Source organism: Mastigoproctus giganteus, chromosome 9, assembly GCF_048544385.1.
Source record: "Mastigoproctus giganteus isolate SK-2022 chromosome 9, ASM4854438v1, whole genome shotgun sequence".
NCBI classification, from domain to species: domain Eukaryota; kingdom Metazoa; phylum Arthropoda; class Arachnida; order Uropygi; family Thelyphonidae; genus Mastigoproctus; species Mastigoproctus giganteus.
In genome coordinates this window covers 71268298-71292033 of record NC_143583.1, presented here as the reverse complement: position 1 = coordinate 71292033, position 23736 = coordinate 71268298, and the positions used below count along the sequence as shown (strand labels likewise).

The 23736-nt window shown below is 39.5% G+C and overlaps 1 protein-coding gene across 1 annotated transcript in view; it reads right to left on the bottom strand.

The window, feature by feature from the left end:
• LOC150080436 (centrosomal protein of 290 kDa-like) overlaps nucleotides 1–23736 on the bottom strand; it is a 208716-nt gene that overhangs the window by 74593 nt on the left and 110387 nt on the right. Inside the window, exon 13 of the mRNA XM_090380691.1 lies at nucleotides 11492–11678. Coding sequence (XP_090236817.1) covers nucleotides 11492–11678 — 187 coding nt within the window. The remainder of the gene's footprint in view (nucleotides 1–11491; nucleotides 11679–23736) is intronic.

Genomic DNA, 23736 nt, shown 5'->3' with positions numbered 1-23736 from the left:
GGGAGGATGATGCCGTTTGCTGGCTTAATAGCTTCTCCCAATTTATACAATTTACCTCAGAGGTGGAAACGGGTGGTACCCTGTCATTTTTGGATGTATTGATCTCCAGGGTGGGTTTTAGACTTAAGACGTCAGTTTTTAAAAAACCCATGTGTAGAGGTCAATACACCCATTTCAATTCAGCACAAGCTGGACAATATAAGAATAGTGTTGCAAAAGCTTTATTTGACAGAGTAAGATCACACTGTACCACTTCTGAGGATAAAGAAAAAGAAATTAATCGTGTCACGGCAGAACTTAGAAAGTGCGGATACCCCCAGAGGATCCTGGATAGATATAGTAGAGGAGTGTCCGAATGTAGGGAGTCGTTCGTTCCGGTAGCCACCGCATACATCCCCTACTATCCGGCCCTTACTGAACATCTAGCAAGAATTTTACGGGGTTATGGGACACGCTGTGTACAGCTTCCTGGGCGGAGGCTGTGCACAGCTGTGTCTCAGGTCAAAGACCGCCTACCAAAAGATCTTAGTAGTGGAGTGGTTTATAGAATAGAATGCCCGGATTGTGGGGAGTGTTATGTGGGGGAAACAAAACGACGGCTCAGGGATCGTCTGGGGGAACATTTAAATGCCATAAGAACCTCTGAATACAACAAGTCTGTGTGGCCGAACATTTTTGGGAGAAGCAGCATCAAATCTCCCCGGAGGACGCCATTATTTTGGATCGTGCACATGGATACTGGGAGCGTAAATGGCTCGAGGGTTTACGGATTAGTTCATCCAGTAGGAATACAATAAACAGAGATAGAGGTATACGTATTAATCCTATCTTTGAAACAATTATATTAAGGTCGGATGAATGATTTTCTTTGCCACGTTCCCGAGACATTTCCGCTTCCAGTTCTGACCATGTGCCGATTGAACCACGTGGAGAAATACCACGTGTGGAGGTACCGTGAGCCTGCTACTTAAGGAGATGTTGCAGGAAGTTATATCACTGTTGAAGAAGGGAGCTGACGCTCCCGAAAGCTTCAGATTTTTAGCGCTTTTAATGTTTTATATTTTAGCAAATTTTATTGTAAATGACCTTTTTATTACAGTTTTTAGCATTCCGTAATAGTTTATTGTAAATATATATATATATATATTTTTTTTTTTTTTTTTTGTAAAAATTGTAGTCATTTTAAATTTTATTCAATGGTCGGTGTATGAATTTATATATTCTTAGACATATTTTAGAGACAGCTTTCCTAATGATTTCCACAATAAAGTCAGTCACAGATTATTTAATATGAATGGAATATGAAACAATGTAGGTCAGAAATAAATTGATTTAAACACAATAAACAAAACAAGCAATAATTAAAATAAATGAAATCCAATTTAATCCAGATTAATGAAATCAAGCTTAAAAAAACTTTACTTCTTATACTAATTGCATTAATTCAGACCCTCATGACTACATGGCCCTGATGCAACTGCCCTACTAATCCCAATAAATCCATCTTGATAGTAACAATCAATGGTTCAGCTACTCACATCGTTGGATAGCTTAACCACTGATTGAACTCTCTCATATTGCTGTAGGGTGTACTTCATTAGCATTAGCATTAGTAGAGGCATTTGATGCAAGAAAGCAAGCTTATGCAGCATCAGCCAAAAAAAAAAAAACGCGCTTCCACTTCACCCCTCTGTTCGTTCAAAATACCTGTCCAGCTGAGCCTTAAACTTATTTAGGCTATCAACCTCCACCACAAGGGATGGAAGTCTGTTCCACCAACCAACCACCCGCTGGCTAAAGGCAAATTTCCACATGTCTATCCTACATCTGTCTTTCCTCAATTTGAATTTATGCCCTCTCAGGTGATTTTTCTGAGCTAGAGGAAGAATCCCATCAGCATTGAGCATGCTTAAACCATTCAAGGCTTTATACACCTCTATCAGATCACCTCGCTGGTGCCTAGTCTCCAGACACTGTAATTTGCAAAACTTAAGCCTTTCTTCGTAAGAGCACCCCTTTGTTCCATTCACTAATCTTGTTGCCCTTCTCTGTACTCGTTCCAGCAGCTCTACATCCTTCTTGAAATGAGGCCTCCAGACCTGTATACAGTACTCTAGGTGTGGCCTGACCATTGCCTTATACAATGGAATAATCACCTCCTTATCCCTGCTGGAAAAATTCCTGTATATCATTGACAATACTCCATGAGCTACTCTTGCAGCCTGTCTGCACTGCTCAGAGAACTTCATATCTGCCTGCACAACCACCCCCAAGTCCCTTTCATTCTCTACCACTGTCAGTGTAGTACCACAGAGTTGATACGTTGCTCTGGGGTTGCTGTTTCCCATGTGTAGTACTTTACATTTGTCAATGTTAAACTTCATTTGCCACCTCTCAGCCCATCTGCTCAACCTTTCCAGATCCTGTTGCAGCAGCATAGTGTCAGTAGTGTCCTTGACAACCCTGCCAACCTTTGTATCATCTGCAAACTTGGACATTAAGCTTGATATACCATCATCAATATCATTTATAAATACAGAAAACAATAATGGACCCAACACTGAGCCCTGAGGGACTCCACTAATAACATTAGTCCACGATGAGCAGTGTCCATTGATTACCACTCTCTGTCTTCTCCCCTCAACCACCCCTTTATCCATAGCAGCAATTTGCCTCCAATGTCACACTGCTCCAATTTGTGTAGCAGTCTTCCATGTGCAACAGTATCAAAAGCCTTTCTAAGATCCAAGTATATAATATCAAAGTGATTCTCTGCATCCAGTTCTTTTGTGACTGCATCATAGTATCCAATCAAGTTGGTCAGGCAAGACTTCCCCTTAACAAAACCATGCTGTGTCTGAGATATAACTGAAGTCTTGTCTAAATGATCCTACAGTGCTTCTTTAACCAGTGCCTCCATTAATTTTCCTGGAACAGAAGTTAAGCTCACAGGTCTATAATTACTTGTGTCAGCCTTTGATCCTCCTTTGTGAATTGGGGTCACATTTGCACATCTCCAGTGTATGGGTACCTCCCCTGAGTCCAAGGAAGCTCTCATAATTATGGCTAAGGGTTTGCTTACTTCCTTTGCTGCCTCCTTTAATATAACTGGATAGATCCCATCCACCCCGGGTGCCTTTCTTGTGTTTATCTTCAACAGTTTCTCCTCCACTTTACTCCCAGTTATTTCAAGATTCTGTAGCTTACTGCTAGAGTTGAATACACCTCTGGCATTCCCCTTGCTGAATAACTCCTCATGTGTGAATGTCGATGCAAAATATTCATTTAGTTTGTTAGCTACCTGAGCAGGATCATCAACAGTTGACCCATCAATATCAAGTGCACCAATCTGATTCATCCCCTTCCTTCTAGAGTTTACATAAGTAAAGAACTCTTTGCTGTTTTTCTTTGCATCCCTTGCCAATGATTTCTCGTAATCTGCCTTCGCCTGCCTAACCTCCTTTGTTACTTGGTTGCATATCAACTTGTATCTATCATAGGCTTCTGTGTCATGTGTTAATTTATAAGTATCCCATGCATTTTTCTTCTCTGCCATATGCCTCATTAGTTCATCTGACATCCATTTTGGCCTAAACCTTGAACAATATTTCTTAGTTGGTATGTAAAGCCTAGTAGCTTCCAAGATAAGTTCTTTGAATGCTTCCCATTTTGAATTTGCTGTTGGTAACATCATCAGTTGGTCCCACTGTATAGAATTTAAATACTGTCTCAGTCCATCGTAGTCGCCTTTACGGAAGCAATAACCCTTCCCTTTACCCCTAATGGTAGTTACCTCTTTCAGTAAATCCCACTTCAGCACACTGTGATCACTGCCACCTAGTGGTTCATTTATCTGCAGATTCTTAATGCATGAAGAATCACTGCTGATAATCAAATCAAGAGTATTACTCCCTCTAGTTGCCTCCCGAACATGCTGATGTAGAAAACAATCATCAAATAAATCCACAAAAGCCCTGCTAGTGTGTGAGTAACCAGCCCCCAAATTCCAGTCAATATCTCGGAAATTAAAATCTCCCATTATAAGACTCTCTGATTTACTGGCCCACTCTATTTCCCTGTACAGTTCCTTATTATACTCATCAGAGTCATTAGGCCTATAGCACACTCCTACTCTCAATTTTGATCTCCCAATGCTTATGTCACACCAAACTGACTCAACACTGCACTGTCCGGCGATGTCGACTGGCTTCACTTCCTTGGTTTTTATGTGTTTCTTAATGAGAGCTTCTTGTGGGCCTATATGAGAGCTTGAAGGACAGGGTGGATGCCCTCGAAGAAACTAAATTGAGGGGCCCATCAAGCTCTCAGCTGCCCACATCAACGCCATATGGTGGTCTCTCTTGTTTATTCTTCTGTTTTCAAAAATTACATATTTTTAGTGTACTTAAACATTGCCATCACAGATATAGAGGGTTATGATCACCATCCTGAAACACCTCGTGGAAAGGACTGGGTCCTAATACTGATTTTACCATAATGCACCACTGCACAAGACAACGAAGATAACTGTAAAAAAGGAGGATCAACTTACATGATGAATGACGATTTTTCGGGCAGAAAATAGAAGCTGACTCATATGCCACAATATGGGAGTGTATTGAACCATTGAAGTTAATTATGAGGATATCTTTGGACTTGGGAGAGATTCCATTGGATTAGAGAAGTGCCAATGTATCCAATACAATGTATCCAATACAAAAAATACCAATACATAAAGGCAGTTCTAACAGTGAAGTCAGTAACTACAGACTGGTTAGTCAGACTTCAGTGGTAGGAAAAATCTTAGAGGCAATTATTAAAAGTGCAATCCAAGGACATTTAAATAAATATAGCATCCTTAATAATACACAACATGGTTTTGTTAAGGGAAAATCATGTTTAACTAACTTAGTAGGCTATTTTGACACAGTTACTCATGAACTGGATGTAGGGAACAATTTCAACATAGTTTATTTGAAATTTAACAAGGAATTTACATCAATCCTATGAGAGGTTACTGTTACTGTATAAACTGGAACATGTGGGGATTACACCAGGGGCAAAAGTTGATGACGTTGTAGAACAGATATCTTTTAAGAGCACAAAAGGTGATATTGTTGTACACGTTGGAACTAATGACATTAAGAGTAAGAGATCTGCAGATTTACTCAACAAGTACAGGTCAATGTTGAAAAAAAGTCATGAGTTAGGGTTGAATGTGAAAGTGTCTGCAATTCTGCCCAGACACGATAGGAGGGAGTATATAATGAGAGCCTTGTCAATCAATTTGTCCCTGGAGAGACTGTGCAAGGCTCAAAGGGTAGAATTTTTTTCAGCCTGGTCTGTGCTAATTGACAGGAGAGACTGCTTCTGCAAGGATGGGGTACACTTAAATAGAATAGAAAGGGTGCAAGAATATTTGCTGATGCTATCAAGGCAGTGTTAGGTGGGGTGGAAAACTGCTAGCTTAGAGGGACACACAGACTAAAAGGTTAACAGCGGCTGCAGGCAGAGGCAAAAGTAATTCTTGCACTGCTTCTATTAGAATAAGCAGCAGAATGGAAACAAAGGCAATGGAGATTTCCAGGACTGCTGGGAGTCATAGTGGAACAAATAAATACATGGGCTGTATTAGGGTAACTAAGAGCAGAAATAGGGGCATGTATACTTGCATGTACAACAGTGCTAGGAGTATAGTTAATAAATTTGATGAGTTTGAAGTGCTAGTCAAGACGTCAAAGGCAGATATTGTTGGTATATCAGAGACGTGGTGTCACACAGACATAAGCAGTGCAGAATTGGAATTTGAGGAGTACAATGTGTACAGAAAGGATAGACAGGACAGGAAGGAAGGAGAGGTTATGCTGCTATTGTTAAGAAACACATAAAATCTAAGTGTGACACCAAACAGGCTCAACTAAGCACTGAAAAAGGAAAAGTGAGAGTAGATGTGTGTTACAGGCCTAATGAATCTAATGAGTATAATGAGCAATTGTGCAGAGAAATAGAGTGGGCCAGTAAATAAAAATGTCTTATAATGGGGGATTTTAACTTTCCAGATATTGACTGGAACTTGTGGGTTGATAACTTGCACACTAGCAAGACTTTTGTGGATTTACTGGATGATTTCTACAGCAACGTGTTTAAGAGGCAACCAGAGGGAGTAGTACTCTTGATCCGATTATCAGCAGTGATTATTCATGCATTAAGAATTTGCAGGTAAAGGAATCACTGGGTGACAATGATCACAATGTACTGATGTGGTAATTATTTAAAGTAACTACCATCGAGGCTAAAGGGAAGGGCTTTTGCTTTTGTAGAGGTGACTACAGGAGTCTCAGACAGTTTCTAAATTCTGTACAGTGGGATCAACTGATGATGTTACCAACGCTGAATACTAAATGGGAAGCCTCGAGGAACTTAATTTTCGAAGATACTAGGCTTTTCATTCCAACTAAGAAATACTATTCAAGGTTTAGACCTAAATGGATGTCAGATGATTTTAATGATTGTGTATCTTTTACACAACAGATGAGAAGCTGCTGTTGTTGTTATTTGGAGTATTAGCAAATAAGGCCATATTGCTCTGGGGTATGCAGTGGTCATTCCCTGACCTTTCCGCATCCTCCGTATTTGGTAGTCATGGGCTCGAACCCTGGTCTAATCAAGAAGCATGTGCTATGCACTGCTGCACCTGCCCAACTGGCTCCAGAGGCGCCAATGTCAGATGAACTAATGAGGCTCGTGACAGAGAAGAAAAATGTAATGTATCGGATGCATGTAATGTATCAGATGACAAAGAAACCTATGGCAGATATAAACTAGTCTGTAATCTGTAATCAAAGAAGGTTAGGCAGGGGAAGGCAGATTAGGAGATATCCTTGGCAAAGTATGCAAAGAAAAACAGCAAAGAGTTCTTTACTTATGTAATGTATCAGATGACAAAGAAACCTATGGCAGATATAAACTAGTCTGTAATCAAGTTACAAAGAAGGTTAGGCAGGGGAAGGCAGATTAGGAGATATCCTTGGCAAAGTATGCAAAGAAAAACAGCAAAGAGTTCTTTACTTATGTAAACTCTAGAAGGAAAGGGATGAATCAGATTGGACCACATAACATAGATGGATTGACTATTGATGATCATGTTCAGGTAGCTGATAAACTGAATGAGTATTTTGCATCTACATTCACACATGAGTTATTCAGGGAGGGGAATGTCAGAAGTTTATCAAACTCTAACAGGCAGCTAAGTGATTTTGTGATAACTGAGTGCAATGTGGAGGAGAAATTGTTGAAATTGAACATAACAAAGGCATCTGGGATGGATAGGATCTATCCAGTTATATTAAAGGAGGCAGCAAAGGAAGTAAGCAAACCCTTAGCCATAATTATGAGAGCTTCCTTGGACTCAGAGGAGGTCCCTATGGACTGGTGTGCAAATGTATCACCAATTCACAAAAGGGGTTCAAAAGATGACACAGGTAATATAGACCTGTTAGTTTAACTTGTTCTGGGGAAAATAATGAAATCACTGGTTAAATAGCATTGCAATATCATCTAGACAAGACTGCAGTAATAGTTAAGATACAGCATGAGTTTGTTTAAGGGAGGTCTTGTCTGACCAATTTGATTGGATACTATGATGTGGTCACAAAGGAACTGAATGCCAAAAATAATTTTGATATCATATACTTAGAGTTCAGGAAAGCTTTTGATACTGTTGCAGATGGAAATGCTTTACAAATTGGAGAGGTATGGCATTAAGGGTAAGTTGCTACAATGGATAAAGGGATGGTTGAGTGGGAGATGACAGAGAGTGGTAATCAATGGACACTGCTCTTCGTGGACAAATGCTATCAGTGGAGTTTCCCAGGGTTTGGTGTTGGGCGCATTGTTGTTTTGTATATTTATCAATGATATTGATGAAGGTATATCAGGATTAATGTCCAAGTCTGCAGATGATACACAGGTTGGCAGGGTTGTTAACAACAGTCAAGACAGTATGCTACTCCAACTAGATCTAGATAAGTTTGGGAAAATAGGCTGAGAAGTGGCAACTGAAGTTTAACACTCATGTGGTACTACACTCGTGGAAGTGGAAAGTGAAAAAGACCTGGGATTATTTGTGCAGTCAAATATGAAGTTCGCTGAGCAGTGTAGATGGGATGCCAGGGCAGGTCACGGAGTCTTGTCAATGATATATAGGAATTTTGCTAGCAGGGACAGGGAGATGATTATCCCATTATACAAGGCAATGGTCAGGCCATACCTAGAGTACTGTGTACAGATCTGGAAGCCTCATTTTAGGAAGGATGTAGTGTTGATCTAGAATAAGTACAAAGAAGGGCAACAAGAGTGGTAAGGGGAAAAAGGGGTGCTCTTACCAAGAAAGGCTTAAGTTTCGCAAATTGCAGGGCCTGGAGAGAAGGCACATGTGAGGTAATCAGATTGAGATGTATAAGGCCTTGAATAGGTTGAGCAAGCTGAATGATGGTGGGATTCTTCCTACTGCTCAGATTAAGAACCTGAGAGGCACAACTTCAAATTGAGGAAAGACAGTTGTAAAATAGATTTGCAGAAATTTGCCTTTAGGCAGTGGGTAGTTGATGGTGGAACAGACTTCTATCTTTTGTTGTGGAAGTTGATAGCCTAAATAAATTTAAGGGGCTGAGCTGGACAGGCATTTCGAACGAATGGAGGGGTGAAATGGGAGGGGTTTTGTTGTTTTTTTTTGGCTGATGCTGCATAAGCTAAAGGCTGAAGGAAAATTTCCACACATCTATTCTACAACTGTCTTTCCTCAATTTGAATATGTGTCCCCTCAGGTTCTTGCACCATATGCCTCTACTAACACTAATCTAATGATTACTAGAAAATTTCTAAAATGGTTGCTGGGTGGCTGCAAGGCAGAAAGCTGAGAGTTGAGATTAATGTACATTCTTCAGATTAGTGAAATCAGAAGTATGGTACCCCAAGGAACGGTTCTTTGAGCACTGTTGTTTCTGATTTTCATAAACAACATCAACAGAGGGGTAAAGAGCATGATATAAAAACTTGCAGACAATATAAAGGGTAGTTAATGATCAGTGCCAAGCCACACTTCTTCAGGGCAACTTGAGCAGGTTGCAAGAATGGTCAGAAAAATGGTAGCTATGTTTTAATGCAGCAAAGTGCAAGGTCTTAAATTATGGGGTTGAATTAAAAATAATATAGGCAAAAAGGGATCTGGGAGTTATAATATGGGCAGATAGAAGTTTTCTGTGCAGCATAAACAGGTCGCCAGGAAAACTCATGGTGTCCTATCGATGATTTATCGAACATTATCCTGTAGAGATGAAGTCATAGTTCCACTGTATAAGGCAATTAAGACCACATTTAAAATACTGTGCTCAAGTACGGAGACCTCATCTGAAAAAAGACATTAAGCTCTTGAAAGGATCCAAAGATGGGCAATTTGCATGGTGAGATTGGCAAAATGGTGACCATATGAGGAAAGACTCCAATTATGTGGTTCACAAAGCTTGGCAACCAGACATCTCAGAGATAACCTGTTTGAGGTTTATAAGATTCTGACAAGGGTTATTAAAATGAAAGAAGGTGGAATTTTCACTGTTATAAAGAATTCGAGAACTCAGGAGCATGAATTCAAGTTATAGGAAAAGAGGTTTAGATTAGATTGTAGGAAGTTTTCTTTTAGCCAAAGAGTCATTGATTGCTAGAACAGGTTGCCTTCGCAGGTAGTTGAGGCTGACAGTTTGAATAAATTCACAGGTCAACCTATGTGAGGAGAAAAGTAAATAATTTGTATTTTCTTATCTACTGATCAGTTTTTTGGATTTTTTTTAGCCAGTGCAGCAAAAGCCTGTAGCTTCCTTGCACTATATGGCTGTTACTCTTACTATATACAGTAATATTATAGTTCTAATAATTGGCATTTTCACTTTTATTTTTTTAAAGAGTTGCAGCTCACTAGTTAAGAAACACGTGACCTAGATAATTTAGAAAACTACTCATGTGCCCACAATTTCCAATTTTTAGGAAAGAAATTAAAGTCACCCATAATGATGCACTTGCTTGCCAACTGAAGGTGCCTAAAGAGATTTTTATCATACTCTTTGGAATCGCTTAGCCTGTATTGACACCATTTTGTCACTACTGGTGGTGTCAGTAAAGCCACAGTATTCAAAACATTTCACAATCATCACTGCTCAAACTTCTCTCGAAGCTGAGACAATCCAAAAAAAGCACATCACTTATGGTGAGTTTCTTTGCAAGTTCAAATACATTTGAAGCTTCATCTTCATGTGATTATACAATCAGCACTCATCTCTGATACCCAATACTGAAGTTTGAAGATTTGTATAACTCGTTGACTGAGAAGTTTGAGGCTGCATGTTGTGTTAGGAAGCAAAAAAGTTCAATGTTCCTTTTGGTGGATATTTAATTGATAGAAATGACATGATGCATTATCTAGAAAGAGAGGAACTTTTTACTTTTACTTGCATGTTTTTTCATCAAAATCAGAAAGCCATTTTCTGAAAGTGGCCAATGTCATCACCCAAACAGTATTATTTTTGTTCCATGATACACCAGCAAACATGGTCCAGTCAGCATGGTTGAAACAAGTCAGTTGAAGTGACTTCCATATGACCAACATTGGCCCCTTTTCTTCTTCACCACTGATACAGAAAGAGACTGTCAACCACTCTTTCACTGGCCTTTCTCCCTTACATTGCCCTGACTTCAGCATTGGAGCAGAAAATAACCCAATCTCATCCATGCCATAAATATCCCTTGATGTATACCCATGAGTAAGTGAGGAAAGATGATTGTTCTAGTCCTCAAAAGTGAAATCATCACCATATGCCTCACTGCTGATAGAATGGAATAAATAGTGTGGCACAGACAAAAATCATAAAGCCCATCTGTTAATTGCCAAAAAATTTCTTCAAAGTTCCAAAATGATTTCTATGCTTTTCCTTTCAGTACTGGTCTACTTACAGCGATTTTCTTTGAATGTACATTTTTAATCACTCTAGCAATAATGCATTCACAATACCAAACCTCTTTGTTCCACAATTTTTATTTTCCTGTCAATCTCTAAGAATATTTTTCTGACATTTCAAAGTTGTAACAACTTGAATTTTCCCACATTTGAACATTTCTGCTATTTTTTTTTTTTTTTTTTTTTTCAATTATTCCTTTCTCACTTTCACCAGTTGTTTTCACTTGATCTTCTAAATTCAAGATAATTCTTTCTTGCTGGTAAGACAATGTCCAAACTTAATGTCAGAAAATAATGATCTGAGTATATATTCTACCCGCAATGCCCATTCCAATAACTGAAACTTGACAAATATTTTATAAAGAAGTTACATCCCCTTCACTAGAACAGTTGCTAATCCTTAAAATTGGAATGGCTATACACCAGTGTTTCCACTGTTTTGGTAATAATCCATACCTACATGATGTTAATGAGAAATGACCTTACCTCTTGTTGCAGCTGAAAATTCAATGTTTTTTCTCTTAACCGCTGAATGTTGAATTTTGTTTTCAAAAACTCCACTGGCTGCTGCAAATCCATGCCTAGCTTTGTTCGTAAAATTTCATTTTCTCCTAATAAATGATTAACAGCTAAATCTGAGTTATTAATCTGTTGAGTTAACTCCTCAATCTGCCTGGAAAAAATAAGAAAACATAAAAAAATAAAAATAAACATCTTTAAAATGAATACTAATAAAATTCAAATAATCTTCCTGGAAAAAATAAGGAAACATAAAAAAATAAAAATAAACATCTTTAAAATGAATACTAATAAAATACAAATAATACAAATTAATGGATGAAAATTATATGAATAGTTATTCCTGAAATTGTAATCGTGTATAAATCATAATTACCATTTTGGGAATATCAGCACAAAAATTATGTGCAACTATAGAATATACAGGGTGATTCACTACCAGTGCGACAAACTTGCAGGAGGTGTAGGGGGCACAAAGACGAATCAGAATCACATAGCATTGCAGGGTCTGAAATGCCTTCGTCATGTGGTAGAGGACGTTGAACGGGAGGTCACGTGAACAGCGATCCTGCTGGAAGTCAGCATTTGCGAACCGTTTCTGTTGAAGAAACCAAGTAGCAAAAGTCCTCCGGAGTGGATAATCCGCAGGCTCCAATGATTGGATGCGTTGCAAATGGTATGAACTCATTTGGTTTGTTGACAGTATCGTACATACAGTGGATTGGGAAATACCCAATTGTTGGCCTATAGCTCGAGTACTCGTACTCGGATTGCCTTCTGCAAGACGTAGGACATTCTCCTGATTGTCTGGCGTCCTCGTCGTTCGTTCTCGATTCATGGTACTTCTCGTGAAACAACCAGTTTCACATAACCTTCTCATCATATGATTAAAATCGTATGATGAGGAGCATGCCTGTGTGGGAAACGTTCCTGGTACAAATGCAGAGCGGCATGCCCATTACAGTCCGCAGCTCCATATGCAAGGTGCATGTCGGCCAGTTCAACGTTTGAATACTCGTCCATCCTACTGCCTCGGGAACCGGTTTGCAAATGCTGATTTCCAGTGGGATTGCTGTTCACGCAACCTCCCGTTCAACGTCCTCTACCGCATGATGAAGGCATTTCGGACCCTGCAATGCTATGTGATTCCGATTCATCTTTGTGCCCCCTACACCTCCTGCAAGTTTGTTGCACTGGTAGTGAATCACCCTGTATATATTGCTATTGAATGAATATGTTCTTGCATTTCTAGAACAATTTGAGTCACTGAAAAAACGGGTGCTTGCCCTCAAGAATAATGTAACTGGGAGCTCGCCAGGGACTCAAGACTCTAGTAACCTAATAAGTGATGCATTCCTCATTCGGGGGCCCAGAACATAATAATCAAGTACAAACTACTCTGGTTCAAAAGGACTTAGCTCTTTTAGGAGACGCAATTGCCAGGGAAATGGGAAATATTTTTTGTTATAACGATAGATGGACTAATAGTTGCTCCCGACAGACATAGCAGGGTATGTGTGCCGGGAGAAACTATTAATGATGTCACCAACAGACTGTCAGATTTTAAGGGGGATAAAGAGAATATTATTATTCATGTAGGGACTAATGATATTAAGCACACATAATCTGATGACCTTGTTTAATCTGATGACCTTGTTAGAATAGGTACGACAGGAGGGATTATATGCTGAAAGCCTTGTAGATTAACTCAAGACTTGGAAGACTCTGCAAGGCTTTTGGGGGGAAATCTCTATCAGCTTGGCCCACACTTGTAGGTAGAAGGAATCTGTTTTTTCGGGATGGGATACATTTAAACAAAGGTGGTGCAAGAGTTTTTGCCAGTATTATTGAGGCTACCTTAAAGGTTCAGGAAAAGTGCCAGTTTGGGGTGACAAGGGTAATATAGATACGCATTTATCTGATGATATTGGTCAAAGTAACACTTGCACATACGTCAGTTACCGCAACAGAACATATTAACAAGATGTTCTGAGGGCAGAAACATTTCAAATGAGTGGGTAGCTAATGCCAGGGAAGCGAACTTAAATAACTATAAGGGGTGTCAGGGTAGTTAACTATACAAGAACACTAAGTCTTAATTGTTTATACAGTAATGTCAGAAGTGTCGTCAATAAAATGAGTGAATTCGAACTGCTGGTTAAGACAAGTAATGCTGACATAATAGGGCTTAAAGAAACATGGTGCCACCCGGAGATGGGGGGGATGATGAGTTTCAGTAGGTATGTATAATGTATTTAGGATGGATAGGGCAGACAGAAGGGGTAGTGGGGTCGTGCTTTTTATCAAAAGCAGCTGAGCGCAACAAAAGCTTTCCCCTATTCAGATGTTTGAATGCTAGTGTAGAACCTGTATGGTGTGAGATTGTTGGAAGCAAAGGTATAATGAGAGTGGAAATAATGTACAGGTCAGGTGATTGTGAAGATTATGATGAGGGCCTCTACATGCAAATGGAATGGGCAAGTAAGCATCAAAGTCTTATTACGGTGATTTTAATTTGCCTCTAATTGACTGGAGCATAATGGAAAGGAACTCAATTTTTAAATCAACTAGATGATTGTTATTTCAGGGAAAGTGCTAGGGAAAAAAATATACTCTAGACGTCATCATACATGCATGAACCAGATGACAAAATAGGACTGACAGTACAGGAACCAGCAGGAAGTGATCATGAGTTCTACAGTGGACAATGAAGAGAGAGGTAGCAGTAGTCAAGGGCAAAGGAATGGGTTATAATTTCAGCAAAGGAAATTATGATAGCTGAAAATGCTACATGGCCTCAATTAACTGGGTAGATATCTCACAGAGAGCAAATGCAATTGAATTATGGCATACCTTTAAAACATTAATAACAGAAGCCTTGAATGCTTACATACCATTAAAAAAAATACTCCACAAGGAAAATTCCAAGTTGGATGAATAAGGAAGTTGCCAGATTAGTTGAGCAGAAAAATATGGCATGGAAAGTTACAGAGCAATAAAAATTAATGTAGCCTATAACAGCTACAAATTGATCTGTAATAGTGCCACAGAAAAGATTAGGCTGGCAAAGATTATGCTGCATAAGCTTGCTTTCTTGCATCAAATGCCTCTACTAATGCTAATGCTAAAGTCAGATTATGAGAAATCACTGGCAAAGAGAGCAAAGAGTGGGGGATAAGAAATTCTTCATATATATAAATGCAAAGAAGAGAAGGAAAAACCAGATCAGACCCTTATATAATGGACATGGGATAGTGTTAGATACCCCAGCTGAAGTTGCAGATGAACTCAACAGTTACTTTGCATTGATATTTACAGAAGAAAAACCCTTTGTGTCAATGAGAAACTCTGGGAATGAAGTTTAAAAAAATGTAATTAATAATGTTGAAATTTCACATGTTTATTTAATGAAAAAACTTTCAAGCCTACAGGCCAGTAAGGCTCCTGGAGTTGATGGCATATACCCTATAACCTTAAGGTAGGCAGAAAGTGAGTGCATTGAACCATTGAGGCTAATTATGAGAGCACCACTGGACTCAGGAGTAATTCTGTTGGATTGGAAAAGTGCCAATGTATCTCCAATACATAAGGGCAGTTCTAAGATTTAAGGGTGCCTCCGTAGCCAGGTGGGCAGGAGCAACAGTGCGTAGCACATACTTCTTGATTAGACCGGGTTTGAGCCCGTGACCACCAAATACGGAAAGGTCAGGGAATGACTACTGCATATCCCCAGAGCAATATGGCCTTAGTTGCTAATGCTCCTAAAAACCAAATAACAACAACAACTAAGAGTTAAGTGGGAAATTACTGGCCGGTCAGTCTAACTTCAGTAGTAGGGAAAATCAAGGGTGGAATTCAGGATAATTTAGACAGAAATAGAATTCTGAATCATACTCAGCATGGTTTTGTAAAGGGAAAATCATGTTTAACTAATCTGGTTAGCTATTTTGTCAGTGTCACTCAAGAGCTGGACTTAGGAAATAATTGTGACATTGTTTATTTGGATTTCAGCAAAGCATTTGACTCAGTCCCACATGAGCAGTTATTTATAAGCTAGAACAGGTTGGAATCACAGGGAAAATCCTTAGATGGATAGCTGCATGGCTTCAGAGCAGGAGGCAGAGGGTTGAGATAAATGATTATTCCTCAGATTGGGTTGACATAAGAAGTGGGGTTCCCCAAGGATCAGTATTAGGACCACTGTTGTTTTCAATTTTCGTAAATGACATCGATGGAAAAATAGAGGGCATGATGTCTAAATTTTCAGATGATGTAAAGATTGGTAGAGTAGTTAATGATCAACACCAAGCAGAGTTCCTTCAGAATGACCTAGACAGACTTCAGAGATGGTCAGAAAAATGGCAGTTATGCTTTAATCCAGCAAAGTTAAGGTATTACACCCAGGGAACAGTAACCCCAAAATAACTTATACACCAGTAGGGAAGGAAAGGGACTTGGATGTTATGATATGGTCAGAAATTAAGTTCTCTGAACATTGTAGATAGCTTGCAAAGAAGGCCCGTGGTGTCCTATCGAACATTTGCTAGTAGAGATAAAGATGTCATAATCCCATTATATAAGGCTGTTGTTAGACCACACTTGGAATACTGTGTTCAAGTATGGAGACCAGTGGTGTATTTTGGCCGGAATACACCGGAACTATGTTCCGGTACTTTTTTCTAAATGTCATAATAGAAAATCATTAAATTTCACCTAATATTATGAAACAGTGGCATAATCAAAGGGGAGGGAGAAATATCTATTTTATCTATTGCTACTAAAAATATATATTAATAGTAATCTTTAAAATTAATAGATTTTTTAAAAATTTATTTAAAAACAAAAATATAAATTTTGCAATGAAATTTGAACGTTTCTTACTAAAGTACAATGTGTTAGATAAAGAGATCCAAAGAATGAGATATACTGTGATGCGTGCTGCATTTTGATTCGCCATGAGCTGAACACTAGAACTGATTGTTCTATGAACCGTGAGTCTGAAGTCTGATTCAGTTACTGTACAGTCAATGTGGCATTATCATATAGTCTTCTGAAGAAGAAGCGTTCCGGTTCTATTTTTTTTACGACGAGCATTCTGGTACTATTTTTTTTAGCAATACACCTCTAATGGAGACCACACGTAAAGAAAGACATTGTGCTTCTTGAAAGGGTCCAAAGATGAGTAACTCACCTGGTGAGATCGGAAAAGGGGTGTCCATATGTGGAAACACTGAATATGTGGGTTGCAGAGCTTGGAAACTAGGCACCTTAGAGAAGACTTGATTGAGGTATTTCAGTCTCTGAGAGGCATAAATAAAATGAATGAGGGCAAAATTTTCACAGTTATAAATGATTCTAGAACTAGGGGCCATAATTTCAAGTTATTGGGGGGGGGGAAGATGTTTAGAGTGGATCGCAGGAAGTTTTATTTTAGCCAGCAAGTTAGAAATAACTGGAATAAATTACCCACATGGGTGGTAGAGGCTGACAGTTTGGAGAAATTCAAAGGCCAGCTGGACCTACAGGAGGAGGGAAATGCATAGGTTGTCTATTTTCTTTTCTCTTATTAATTATTTATTTATTTAAAATTTTCTTTTTATTATTATTTTATTATTTTTTATATTTTTTATTTTATTTTTATTATTATTTTTTTTTGGCCGGTGCAGCATAAGCCATAGGCTTCCTTTCACCATGTGGCCATTGCTAATACTAAAATACTAATATTCAATGGTGCACTATCCATCACATAAGAGAAGTACAATGAGCAGTGCCCAAAGGCAACTAAATAAACTAAATAACAGAGACAGCTATTAATGGGTTGAGCAAGTATTGCTGTACACATCTGCTAACCATATTTTTGAATGTCTTATTGGATAAGATATTTGAAATTATGCCTACATCTTTATTGAGCATTGCACCATGCTTTATTTTATTTATGCCTACATCTTTATTGAGCATTGCACCATGCTTTATTTTATTTATGCCTATATCTTTATTGAATAAGATATTTTAAATTATGACCATACTTTTGAATAACTTACAACAGGTTTTTTTGTGGGGTGGGGTTTTAGTATTAGAATGGTCAAATGATGTAAGAAAATAGACTTTTTTCTGCATCCAATACTGCAAAATCCAATCCAATAGACTTTTTTCTGCAAAAAAAAAAACAAACATACCATTATTAATACATTTCACATTGCCAAAAAGTCACCATCCAATTCTGCCTTAGGCTGTACTAACCTTCCCACCTAAACCACGAAGGGTGGGGAATGTCCCCTTATTCTTGTCTTTTCTACCAATGAAAATATAAGGTCTGTACAAAAAGTTCTAAGATTTTATTTAAAGCAAAGGAGGTAGTAGAGGGTCAAGATGATAAACAAACATGGTAGGGATCATCCCATTACTGGTTCAAGCCACTTCTCACTCCACCACACCAGAATGAGTTGAAGTTCAACTCATTGAAGTTCAGACATATCTTAGGCTTTTGTTACTATCATAATAGACAGGAAAGCAGAACAAAGTGTGTACAAACGTTAAGTCAAATTTTAAGAATTGCATTTCATAATGATATTGCTGCTAACTTTTGACTTTCAAAATAAGCTGGAGTGCAGGCAACTGTAAGCAGAATAAGGAGTGCAGGCAACTGTAAGCACATGTGAAAAGAGATTTTCTGAAAAAGCAGTTCAATACAAAAAACAGGAGGAAAACAGGAAATTTTTTGAAAAAATCAGAAAGTTTTTCTGCTATTCAAGCTTTCTTGAAATATAAACAATTTCAAGGAAGTTTGTTTGTTTGTTTGTTTGTTATTTGGTTTTTAGGAGCATTAGCAACTAAGGCCATATTGCTCTGGGGATAAGCGGTGGTCATTCTCTGACCTTTCCACATCCTCCATATTTGGTGGTCACTGGCTCGAACCCCGGTCTAATCAAGAAGCATGTGCTACACACTGCTGCTCCTGTCCACCTGGCTACGGAGGCGCCTCGTCAAGGAAGTGCTGCAAAACATCTAATTAATAAATTAATAGAATCATGACTCAGACCAGAGCAGCAAAGCAAAAGGCTCAAGCTAATGGAAGCGCTGTGGCTCAGAGCAAAACTGAGGGGGGCAGTTGTCCTCTGACTCACAGCCTTATAAAATGCACTGTTTGCTTGATGTTTGCAGAGCAATCGGGTACGGGACATGATACTGCCAAGGGGGATGTCTTTGTGTGTGTGCGATGCAAGGAGTGTATCGATATCAGGCAACAACTCGGCGTTCTTGTGGGCCTATATGAGAGCTTGAAGGACAGGGTGGATGCCCTCGAAGGAACTAAACTGAGGGGCCCATCAAGCTCTCAGCTGCCCACATCAACGCCAGAGCTTGCACTTGGACATCACGTGACACAGAGACAACCCCCAAGGCAGAATGCGCTGGTCCCGAAGGAACTAGTAGTTGTTGGTGACTCTATTGTCAGGGAAACGGGGAACATGCTTTGTAAAAAAGATAGGTGGAACAGGACCAGGGTATGTCTACCAGGGGCAAAGGTTGATGACGTTGTAGAGCAAATATCATCTTTTAAGGGCACAAAAGGTGATATAGTTGTACACGTTGGCACTAATAATATTAAGAGTAGGAGACCGGCAGAATTACTTAACAAGTACAGGTCACTGTTGAACAAAAGCCGAGAATTAGGGTTGAATTTGAAAGTGTCTGCAATTCTGCCCAGACACGATAGGAGGGAGTATATGATGAGAGCCTTGTCGATCAATTCGGCCCTGGAAAGATTGTGCAAGGCTCAAGGGGTAGAATTTTTTTCAGCCTGGACTGTACTTGTTAACAGGAGAGATTGCTTCTACAGGGATGGGATACACTTAAATAGAAAGGGTGCAAGAATATTTGCTGATGCTATCGAGGCAGTGTTAGGTGGGTCGGAAAACTGCTAGCTTGGGGGGAGACAAAGACCAATAGATTGACAGTAGCCACTGGCAGAGGTGAAAGAGATTCTTGCACTGCTTCTATTAGAATGAGTAGAAGCCTGAAAAACAAAATGCATGGTATTTCAGAGACTGCTGGGAGCCACTGCGGTACAAATAAACACATGGGTTGTGTTAGGGTAGCTAAGAATAGAAACAGGTGCAGGTATACTTGCGTGTACACCAATGCTAGGAGTTTAGTAAATAAATTTGATGAATTTGAGGTATTGCTCAAAACATCAAAGGCAGATATTGTTGGGATATCAGAGACGTGGTGTCACACAGATATAAGGGATGCAGAACTGCAATTTGGGGAGTACAACGTCTACAGAAAGGATAGACAGGATAGGAAGGGGGGAGGGGTTATGCTATTAGTTAAGAAACACATAAAAACCAAGGAAGTGAAGCCAGTCGACATCGCGGGACAGTGCAGTGTTGAGTCAGTTTGGTGTGACATAAGCATTGGGAGATCAAAATTGAGAGTAGGAGTGTGCTATAGGCCTAATGACTCTGATGAGTATAATAAGGAACTGTACAGGGAAATAGAGTGGGCCAGTAAATCAGAGAGTCTTATAATGGGAGATTTTAATTTCCCAGATATTGACTGGAATTTGGGGGCTGGTTACTCACACACTAGCAGGGCTTTTGTGGATTTATTGGATGATTGTTTTCTACATCAGCATGTTCAGGAGGCAACTAGAGGGAGTAATACTCTTGATTTGATTATCAGCAGTGATTCTTCATGCATTAAGAATCTGCAGATGAATGAACCACTAGGTGGCAGTGATCACAGTGTGCTGAAGTGGGATTTACTGAAAGAGGTAACTACCATTAGGGGTAAAGGGAAGGGTTATTGCTTCCGTAAAGGCGACTACGATGGACTGAGACAGTATTTAAATTCTATATAGTGGGACCAACTGACGATGTTACCAACAGCAAATTCAAAATGGGAAGCATTCAAAGAACATATCTTGGAAGCTACTAGGCTTTACATACCAACTAAGAAATATTGTTCAAGGTTTAGGCCAAAATGGATGTCAGATGAACTAATGAGGCATATGGCAGAGAAGAAAAATGCATGGGATACTTACAAATTAACACATGACACAGAAGCCTATGATAGATACAAGTTGATATGCAACCAAGTTACAAAGGAGGTTAGGCAGGCAAAGGCAGATTACGAGAAATCCTTGGCAAGGGATGCAAAGAAAAACAGCAAAGAGTTCTTTACTTATGTAAACTCTAGAAGGAAGGGGATGAATCAGATTGGTCCACTTGATATTGATGGGTCAACTGTTGATGATCCTGCTCAGGTAGCTAACAAACTAAATGAATATTTTGCATCGACATTCACACATGAGGAGTTATTCAGCAAGGGGAATGCCAGAGGTGTATTCAACTCTAGCAGTAAGCTAGAGAATCTTGAAATAACTGGGAGTAAAGTGGAGGAGAAACTGTTGAAGATAAACACAAGAAAGGCACCCGGGCTGGATGGGATCTATCCAGTTATATTAAAGGAGGCAGCAAAGGAAGTAAGCAAACCCTTAGCCATAATTATGAGAGCTTCCTTGGACTCAGGGGAGGTACCCATAGACTGGAAATGTGCAAATGTGACCCCAATTCACAAAGGAGGATCAATGGCTGACACAAGTAACTATAGACCTGTGAGCTTAACTTCTGTTCCAGGAAAATTAATGGAGGCACTGGTTAAAGAAGCACTGCAGGATCATTTAGACAAGACTTCAGTTATAGCTCAGACACAGCATGGTTTTGTTAAGGGGAAGTCTTGCCTGACCAACTTGATTGGATACTATGATGCAGTCACAAAAGAACTGGATGCAGGGAATAACTTTGATATTATATACTTGGATCTTAGAAAGGCTTTTGATACTGTTGCACATGAAAGACTGCTACACAAATTGGAGCAGTGTGACATTGGAGGCAAATTGCTGCTATGGATAAAGGGGTGGTTGAGTGGGAGAAGACAGAGAGTGGTAATCAATGGACACTGCTCATCATGGACTAATGTTATTAGTGGAGTCCCTCAGAGCTCAGTGTTGGGTACATTATTGTTTTCTGTATTTATAAATGATATTGATGATGGTATATCAAGCTTAATGTCCAAGTTTGCAGATGATACAAAGGTTGGCAGGGTTGTCAAGGACACTACTGACACTACACTGCTGCAACAGGATCTGGAAAGGTTGAGCAGATGGGCTGAGAGGTGGCAAATGAAGTTTAACATTGACAAATGTAAAGTACTACACATGGGAAACAGCAACCCCAGGGCAACGTATCAACTCTGTGGTACTACACTGACAGTGGTAGAGAATGAAAGGGACTTGGGGGTGATTGTGCAGGCAGATATGAAGTTCTCTGAGCAGTGCAGACGGGCTGCAAGAGTAGCTCATGGAGTATTGTCAATGATATACAGGAATTTTTCCAGCAGGGATAAGGAGGTGATTATTCCATTGTATAAGGCAATGGTCAGGCCACACCTAGAGTACTGTATACAGGTCTGGAGGCCTCATTTCAAGAAGGATGTAGAGCTGCTGGAACGAGTACAGAGAAGGGCAACAAGATTAGTGAATGGAACAAAGGGGTGCTCTTACGAGGAAAGGCTTAAGTTTTGCAAATTACAGTGTCTGGAGACTAGGCACCAGCGAGGTGATCTGATAGAGGTGTATAAAGCCTTGAATGGTTTAAGCATGCTCAATGCTGATGGGATTCTTCCTCTAGCTCAGAAAAATCACCTGAGAGGGCATAAATTCAAATTGAGGAAAGACAGATGTAGGATAGACGTGCGGAAATTTGCCTTTAGCCAGCGGGTGGTTGGTTGGTGGAACAGACTGCCATCCCTTGTGGTGGAGGTTGATAGCCTAAATAAGTTTAAGGCTCAGCTGGACAGGTATTTTGAACGAACAGAGGGGTGAAGTGGAAGTGGGTTTTTTTTTTTTTTTTTTGGGTGATGCTGCATAAGCTTGCTTTCTTGCATCAAATGCCTCTACTAATGCTAATGCTAATGCTAATTTCTTTATCTTTAATGACACCACCAAGTACTGGAAACTCTTGTCCACAAAAAAAGGAAAAAAAATCAAATCTTAAAATGATTCACTGCCAATTGATGAGATTTGTTCTACCACGGCATTTATAAGAACATAAATTCTCAATGAGATCCTATGCAGCATATAGTCCACGCAGCAATAAAATACTTCCTCACTAAACAAAAGAACATAATCTTCTCCTCTGTTTTAGACTTCCAATGACCGTGGCACCAGAAATACCTAACACTACAGAGTCATTCTTCTGGTTTAGTCTGCTATCATTATTTTATTTTTTTTTTTTTTTTGGTAGTTGTTGGTGCAAAGGCTTCTGTGCCCATAATGCACCTCCCAAGGTTTTTGCAGTACATTGATCCAAGCCGAAGGCGGGAATCGAACCCGCGACCTTTGGGTTGCCAGGCAGGCACTTTACCCACCCGGCTAGCCCGGTCGGCCCTGCTATCATTATAAACTTTCAAAACAGAAGTAGAAGTTCTACATGCTGTTGATAAGTTTACATTCTTCAAAATATCTAGGAGTAATGGACCTCAGCACATGGATCTGTGGTACACTGGATGGATCAAGGAGCAATGTTCAGATTTTCAAATGTTTACATACATAACATTTAAACATACAAAAAAAAAAAATCAAATTGATTTATTCAAGCTAGAAGAGTGAAACATGAACAGATTTTATACATGAGTGAGAATAACATGCCTAAAATTATCAGTTTGCTTATATGTTCAGTATTGCTTTCACCAGACGTTTGTGATTCAAAAGTCCCCCCCCCCCCTTGAGGCACCTCCATAGCCAGGTGGGAAGGAGCAGCAGTGCGTAGCACACGCTTCTTGATTAGACCGGGGTTCGAGCCCATCACCACCAAATATGGAGGATGCGGAAAGGTCAGGGAATGACCACCGCATATCGCCATAGCCTAGTGGTCAGGCGTGCGGGTGCATAAGTACACGTGCCTTGAGTGACCGGGGTTCAAACCCGTGATGCTGAATACGGTGCTGTTTCTTGTATTCTGTGTATCTTGTAAACTCCTCTGACCGTTTCGTCGTCCCGGAGTATAAACAGAAAATTTATTTTTTTTTTTATTTCCGGAACAATATGGACTTAGTTGCTAATGCTCCTAAAAACCAAATAACAACAACGATACCCCCCCCCCCCTTGGAGAGTTGATTAATTTGACTTCTTTCAATACTTCTTTTGGATC